This window comes from Nestor notabilis, unplaced genomic scaffold, assembly GCF_000696875.1.
Source record: "Nestor notabilis isolate BGI_N333 unplaced genomic scaffold, ASM69687v1 scaffold19106, whole genome shotgun sequence".
Lineage (NCBI taxonomy): Eukaryota > Metazoa > Chordata > Aves > Psittaciformes > Psittacidae > Nestor > Nestor notabilis.
The window spans coordinates 909-8,862 of NW_009934506.1; the positions used below are offsets into that span (position 1 = coordinate 909).

Sequence of the window (7,954 nt, forward strand, 5' to 3'; positions counted from 1 at the left end):
CAGGACTAAAGCTACATGGTCACACTGGCTGAGCTCCCTGGGACTCAGCGTGGGGATGGTGCGAGGCTGCCAGTGCCTCTGGGCATGTTTTGGGGTTGCCAGCCTACATTTTGCACCAGCCAAACTGAAGCAAGTGCGTGCAGGTGTTTAGGTGCAAGGCTGTTTGGAACAGGATAGCTCAGAGCAGGGATCTCTGCTCTGCAGCCCCTTCCCCAGAGGACCATGGGCTTGTGCCTCCTCCTTCTCTCATCTTGGGCTCCTGCAGCCAAAGCCCCAAGGGCTGGATTTGGTGACCAGCACAGACCCAGCAAAGCCCTTGCCAAGGAAGCACAAGCTGGGAGCTTGTGATGTGTGTGGAGAGCTCTCCCTTCCCAAAACTGCTGTGCAAGGAGGGATGAACTCACAGTCTGTGATGTCCCTGGCCGCCACATGCCTGAAAGATGCATGTTCTATGCCTGCAGGCTAATGGGTTGTGTAGGGAGGCCCCCCCTTTTGGGGACATTGGGGAAGTGCCTGGGGGATCCACTCTCCCTTTCCTGTGCTCTGCTCCTGGCTAAGCTCTTATAATGACTATTTTATACTATTGATTCATCTCATGACGCTGGTAAATCAGTTGCTGGCCCAGGCTGGCAGCCCTGCGGGGTGTGCTCAGGGGACTCTCGTGTCCCCGAAGTGCTGCTAAATCCGCCGCCTGGGCTGGGTGTTTTCCTGCCTGGGGAAGTGCTGTTTCCAGGGGAAACTCTGAGCAGCTCTGCCCCTTGCTCACGGTCGCGTGGGCAGTCACAAGCTGCACGGTCACAGCTGTGCTGTGTCCCGCTTTTCTCCCCGCGCATCCCGGGAGCACCAGCAGGTACCGGAGCCCAGGGTGGAGGTGAGCAAAGGAATGGGGAGGATCCCATGGGGAGGATTGCTTTCCTTACCGGTGGGGGATTTTTCTCCTTGTTTCTAAGGTCCTGCTTTCCCTCTGCAGTTCTGCTTTAGCATCTTCCGCACCAGGCTTTGGAAAGCATGTTTATTTACGGGACAGACCCTTCCTCTTTGCCGCGGGATCTGTCTCTGGATTGCTGGCAGTGATGATTTGCAAGCATAAAGCTTGTATTTGACCTTCCCTTTGCTCCGAGGCCCCCAAAGCCCAGCACAGATACGTGTGGACTGTGTCCCATGGCAGATAGAGGCATTGGTCCCTCCTTGTCCCCTGCGTGCGTAAGAGGAAGGACGGCTCTGCTCCCCACTGGAGTGACTCCCCAGCCTGAAAAATCACTTTGTTCTGATTCCCAAACCCTGGCAAGGTCTGATCCCGCCAGCATGGTTGCAGATGAAGTGAACCTTTGTAGAAAGGGGACAGGGGATGCTGCTGGTCCTGTGTGCAATTTGGGAGCTGGAAAACAGCACATGGAAGTTTGGTCTTTTGGGAATAAGCCCTGATTTTCAAGCAGAGCCATCGCCATGGGGAGGGGAGCTGGGAGGGGAGCAGAGCTTGTGCCTGGCATCCCTAAGCTTCCCCACGGCAGGAGCCGGGGGGCTATGCCCCACCACTGCCGGGGCTGTGGAAGCTGCTGGAGCTGCCCCATGGCCCAGCCCCGCTCAGAGCCTGTGCCTCTGTCAAAAGCTGGGTTAGAAAAACCATCTGTTGGGTGAGGCTGAGCCCCTGGAAGAGCCTCAAGGGTGGCTGCGTCCAAGTCTGCACCCCGCAGGCAGCGGTTGCCTCCTCCATTCCTTCCCTGCTTGTTTTTTCTTATCAGAGACATTTTCCTCCCTGGTTGTCTCCACCTCCCTTTTCCCTCCTGCCATGCGTGATGTAGCGTAAATATTTCCTTCCATAGCTTCAGGACACTGCTGGGTATCCTATCATCTTTGGAGACTGCAAATAATTCCCTTCCTTCATTTATATCATTACCTTGAAGGTATTTATAGAGCGTGATCTTGAGTGGAAAGGAAGGCATGTCTATATATAAAGACAAGATCCCAGCTGCTGACTGCCTGCAACTGCTCCTGATTTCAACTTTTATCCCAGTTGCTTCACATTTTGGACTTCACAGGGACATCCTCAGCATTTAAATCCCCATCTGAGCAGCTATGGGTTCTCCAAATATCAGCCGCTGGAGAAATCCAAACTTGTGAATATTCGTTGGGTTTCGTCTTTTCCTGTCCATGCTCTGATAGAAACCCTTGTGCAGGAAGAAGGGTGGCTGAGCTCCATCCCATGGCAGGTGCCGGGCCAAAAAAAAGCCATCCTCCCAAGCACCAGTCCATGCTCCACACTCAGCATCCTCACTCCGCACTCCCACAGCTAAGCATGCTTCCCTCTCTGCTCCCGGTGTTTTCCTGGCTGCTGTGGCCATGCAGGAGGTGGCTTGGTGTTAATGAGGAGTGAAGCTATCTCAGGGCAAGGGCAGGATGGCCAGACTGCCCGGCAGCTGGTGCTTGAACAGACTCCAGAGGTTGTTTTGTTTCCTAGTGGGCAAATCCTGGGAAGCAACTTCATAATAATAACAACAACAACAATAATTAATAATAATAATAATAATCCCTCTGTATGTCTGTCTCCTCCAGCCCGGGACCATGGGGAGCAGCAAGAGCAAGCCCAAAGACCCCAGCCAGCGCCGGCGCAGCCTGGAGCCCACCGACAACTCCCACCATGGGAGCTACCCAGCCTCACAGACCCCCAGCAAGGCAGCTGCCCCCGATGCCCATCGCACCCCCAACCGCCAAAAAACGGGGCCATGGCTGCCGAGTCCAAGCTCTTTGGAGGCTTCAACACCTCTGATACGGTCACCTCGCCGCAGCGTGCCGGGGCGCTGGCGGGTCAGTGTGGGCTGGGGCTCGGCACGGTGGGGAGGGTCTTGGTTGGTCTTTGTGGGTTTGGTTCCAGCTTCATCTTGTGGTGATGGGGTCTCCTGCTTTTGAGCTGGAGGGGGAGCAGATCTGTGTCTTACTGGCTGGTGGGAGGATGGTGGGAGAGGAGGGTCTGGTGGCTGTGCCCATCCTGAGTGCTCTCTGTCACAGGTGGAGTCACCACCTTTGTGGCCCTCTATGACTACGAGTCCCGGACCGAAACAGACTTGTCCTTCAAGAAGGGAGAGCGCCTGCAGATCGTCAACAACACGTGAGTGTCCCTGTCCCTGCAGCAGAGCCCGCATGGATGAGCTGCCACCTTGCTCCCTCCTGCGGAGCCCCGAGCCCGGCCCCAGCCCTCCCAGGGGTGGGTGCTCAAAGAGGATGTGCCAAAACCTGCATGGACTCAGTGACTTGTCCAAGGATGCCAGTGCTGGAGGCGATCGTTCATCTGCTCCCACGTCCTCCCAGCCTTGCTGCTGGTCACTATTGCCTTGCAGCCTTGTCATCAAGCCACCTCCTCTGCTTGCTGGCCAGTCCATGCCCTCCAATGTCCCCACTGGTCCCCTGTCCCCATCAGTGCTCAGCTCCCTCTCCTATGCCTGGACACTACTCAGCTTCGCGGGTGCTTTCCCCTGTGCTTGCACGGTGTCTCTCAGCCTCTCTCTTGACTCTTTTTTCTCTCCTCTGTGCCATGCTGTCCTTTAGGAGAAAAGTGGATGTCAGGTGTGTATTGCAGATTATTACTATTATTATTGTTAGCAATCTTAAATGCTAAAAGCCCTTCTGCTGCCCATAGGGCAAGGTTGGGTGGAGTGGGACTGGGAGGAGATGGTTGCCCGATGGTTTTGTGGTCGGTTGGTTTGTCCCCCCTGAGTAAGTGGGGCAGAGCAAGGAGCCCCTTGCTGTGCCAGGGAGTTGCTCCATCCAGCACTGTGTCCAGGAGCCTCTGAACCTGGCCCGCTTCCCCTGTCTGTGCCTGGCACCCTGCTGCAGTCCCTTTTCAGTTGGCTCTCTGCTCCCTCCTGGCCTTTTTTGCTTTTATTTTTGCAGTTTTTAATGTTATTTCAATTTTTTGTGAGTGGCTCAGGGGACTCAAGCACTTCCTTAGGGATCTGGCTCCTGCCTGTTTGCTCTCCTTCCTGGTTGTAGCAGCACACCCATCAGTTGCTTCACAGAGCAGGGCTGGAAGATGCTCCTAAACGTGATCCTGTATTAAGCCCACGTGTGCTCAGTCCTGACACATGGCATACACGGTCTGGAGCCTGGCAGGAGGAGCCAGTGTCAGGTCCATGGGGTCTGCAGCTCCTGCTGGCCCCTCCACTGCTTCCTTCCAACCTGGGCACCCAAAACAGCTCTGCACAGCCAAAGGCTGGGAAGACGAGGGAACATCCTGGGGGTGATACTTCTGCTGCAATGGTTGGGCAGTGTTGCACAAACATATTTTCAATCTGATCCTTGTTCTCCTCGTTCTAATGCTGTTTATTAATGGTGATTCATTTAATCCATGAAGTCCAGGATGTGCAGGGCTTCAACGCTTCAGGAAAAGCCTGGATTTGGGGGTTTGGTGTGTCTTGCTTTCACAGCCTCAGCAAGTGTATTAGCTTCATGCTTGTGTTCTGGTTTGGGCTTTGTTGTTTGTTACAAAGTGAGCTTTGCCCATAGAGGGTCCAGATTGGGCCCATATATGAGGGGGAGTTTTTTATGCCTTATACCATTTCTGGGGTTTCCATCCTTCTTTTTTCTCTGCTACTGTTTATCAAAGGCTCAGTCAGAGGGAAGGGTCGGGGTGTGATGGGTTCTGCAGCACTGTGGGGAGCAAAAAGGCTCTTTTTGGCAATGCAGCCCATCAGTGGAGGTGCAGATGTGGCTGCTGACCTTCCTGGTGTCTGCTATGGCTGTGCGGGTGGGATGTCCACAGGCAGAGAGGCGGTGCAGGAAGCTGTGCAGTGGCTGCAGTGCTCAGCGGGGTGAATGTCTCTTTTCACTGAGTGCCGGGGAATGGTCCTGGAGCCCCTTGGGTTGCTGTGCTTTGGGGACAGCAAAAGGCAGGCATGGGATGGATGTCCCCTTCCTCTGGGCTCCATGGCAGGGCACAGTGGGTGCCCTGGGGCAGTCAGAGAGTGCTTGGGGTCCGCCTGGGAAGGGCTGCAGGAGCCCATGGCCATGAGGATGACCAGCCATCAGCAGCTTTGCAGGGAGGCTGCAGGTTTTGGATGCTCTAACGGGGCTGGGGTTGTGCAGAGCAAGAAGAGAAACCTCTGTGTCGCTGCAGCAACCCAGCAAAGCTCAGTCTGTCTGCAGTGACCCTTACTCAGCCTTCTGCATGGGCTGAATCCATGCACCCACCGGGCAGAAAGGCTCTCATGATACCATTTCCAATGGGAGGAGGTCTCCTCCCAGCCAGCTGGCAGCCAGCAGGGATGTGGTGGGTTATTTTTGGTAAGATTGTGCAGGGAATTGTTGAAATGCTTTGTTTTGATGATGATGATGATTATTATTATTTATTTTTTTCCCCACTGAGACATTTTTGGAATAGTTTGTTTTTGTGAATTCCCAGCTTGCAGCCCTGCAGCCCAGGCTGGAAAAACGACACAAGTCAAAAGCTGGGCATTTCTCAAGCAGATGTTTTCTCTGGTCCCGTGGGAAAGGAGCCCAAGCAGCCTCCTGTCCCCTTTGGAGTCACCTCAGTGAAGGTGGCTGGGGCAGCAGCTCTGGCTGGGGAGCCCAAGCTACCTGCCACAAGATGTGCTGGGGCTGGAAGAAGCTAAAACACCATCTGGGGCTATTGCAGGGCTGGGAGTAGGCTCTGGGATGGCAGCAGAGCCCAGGTCTCTGGCTGTGAGATGATGCCCAGAGGGTCCTCACTTTCCCCACCTTGACACCATCGCAGGGAGCTGGGAGCTGTGTCCAGCTTCTCCCATCTGCTTCAAAGCATCACTGGTTTAGCTGGGATAAGCAAAAGTCACAAGCTGCTGGTGCGTCTGGAGCAAGGATGGAGGTTTACACATCTGCAGGGGTTGGGGATGGGTCTGCATATAGGATCTGCTGAATCTTTTAGTGGTGATAGAGGTTATTAAGGCCTTTCTGTGGAGTGTTTGTGGAGGTTGTCCTGCCAAGTTCTTGCATCCTTGTGGAGCTGTTCCCACAAATGCAGTTTTCCCATAGCCTCGTCTCCCTCCTGGTCAGGATAAATTGGCTCCGTCTTTGATGGGCGAGCAGATGCAGGTGGTGGGAGGAAGCTCTGCTGGCTGTGGGGAAGGGGAAGCCACCTCCTGCTGTCCTGTTGTTCTTCTCTATTTATTGTTCTTTCCTGCCCTGTCCTGCGCAGGAGCCTGCAGTGAGGAGGGCAGAGCAGAGAGAAGGCTCCCGCATCCTGCCAGCTCCTGGGGACATGCTTGGGGCCTTTGTGCCTGGGGCAGGAGGGATGATGGGTCAGCTCCGGGTGTTGGGGATGGCAGAGGGGCTCCCGCGGGGCAGAGCCATGCTCAGGACCAGCACAGTGGAGTGCGTGGCTCCGTGTGAGCTGCATTCATGGGTGTGCAAGTGCAGCCCTTGCTGGAGCTGCGGTGCAGCCCATGGTCAGGGGCTGCAGCCGTGCAGGGGACCTGTCCCAGTGGGACCCTAGCTGGATGTAGCTCACTGCATCCACCTGCCCAAACTTCTGCCCTGTCTGTTGCTTTTCTGCAGCCTGTGTTTAACAAACTTGGGGTTTCCCGGTGCTTTTTTTAACTACTGCCACCGTTCTGTTGCTTTTCCCTGTTGCCCCTTCCTCCCCTTGCCTGCTGCTCCCTGCTGCCTTGGATCCCCAATGCTTCTCAACCTTCAGCCAGACCCCGCTGGCATTCATGTGGCTCCGGAGGTATTTTGTCTCACTGGCTGCCCTGCCCGATTTAAGTTTAAAGCATCCCATTGTCCAGACGGAGCCACAGGCAGGGGCTGGCAGGAGGAGCTTTCTTGGCCAGGGTCTGGGGGCTGCGGGGCTGGCCAGGGCGGCTCCTGCCTTCACACTGAGTGTGTTTTGGTTCTCTTGCAGGGAAGGTGACTGGTGGCTGGCTCATTCCCTCACTACAGGACAGACGGGCTACATCCCCAGTAACTATGTCGCGCCCTCAGACTCCATCCAGGCTGAAGAGTAATTGCCATCTTTTAGACAGTTTAAAGACAAGCGATAGCAAACGCACCCTGAGCGCTCCTCCTCCCCTTGCCCCTCTCCTGGGCAAGGCCTCTGGGTTCTTCCTTTTTGTTATTTTTACCTGCTTGGAATTTGCAAACCCCTTAAATGTTTTCCAGCCTTTCTTTAACACCCATAGCACAGAGGTGCAGTGAGCTTGCGCGGTGGATGGATGAGCGGTGGCATGGCAGGCGCCGTGGCGGACCTGTTATGCTTTTGGTCTGGTTTTTCCTCTTCTGAATGGACACACATCTGTGTGTGAGGATGTTGCTGGCTCTGCCTGTGTGCGTCAGGCTGGGCACAGAGGTGACTGTCACACAGGGAGAGCAGGCAGGGGCCCTAAGTCCCAGCGCAGGAGGTGCCACCTATGTCACAGAATCATAGAATGGTTTGGGTTGGAAGGGACCTTAAAGCTCACCCAGCTCCAACCCCTGCCATGGGCAGGGACACCTTCCACTAGAGCAGGTTGCTCCAAGCCCCTGTGTCCAACCTGGCCTTGAACACTGCCAGGAATGGGGCAGCCACAGCTTCTCTGGGCACCCTGTGCCAGCGCCTCAGCACCCTCACCCGTCCCCAGGCAGCAGCATGCCGTCCCCCCAGCAAGAGCTCAGGGGGGCTTCCAGGGTCCCTGGAGGCCCTCATCTGGGGAGGCTTTTGGAGTGCAGGCATTCCGTGGTGTGTGGTGCAGGTTGTTCCTTGGTTGGTGCTGTATGTGGGCATGGTGCACCCCAGCGTGGTACCCACCATGGTACACCAGGGTACCCAGATCCCAAGCCCAGAGATGCAGCCTGTGGTCTCTGAAACGTGCAGTGGGGAGGCCAGGGCTGAGCCTGCTGTTGGACAGGCCATGGGCAGGCGGGTGATGCCGGGGCTGAGCCATTGCCTTGCTCTTGCTCTCACAGGTGGTACTTTGGGAAGATCACTCGCCGCGAGTCCGAGCGGCTG

General features: G+C 55.7%; 1 protein-coding gene across 1 annotated transcript in view; it reads left to right on the forward strand.

The window, feature by feature from the left end:
• The first annotated feature begins 2,562 nt into the window (after positions 1 to 2,562).
• SRC (SRC proto-oncogene, non-receptor tyrosine kinase) overlaps positions 2,563 to 7,954 on the forward strand; it is a 9,479-nt gene continuing 4,087 nt past the window's right edge. The window contains 6 exon segments of the mRNA XM_010017387.1: positions 2,563 to 2,722; positions 2,725 to 2,805; positions 3,007 to 3,106; positions 3,544 to 3,561; positions 6,872 to 6,970; positions 7,912 to 7,950. Of these exon segments, the coding sequence (XP_010015689.1) occupies positions 2,563 to 2,722; positions 2,725 to 2,805; positions 3,007 to 3,106; positions 3,544 to 3,561; positions 6,872 to 6,970; positions 7,912 to 7,950 (497 nt within the window).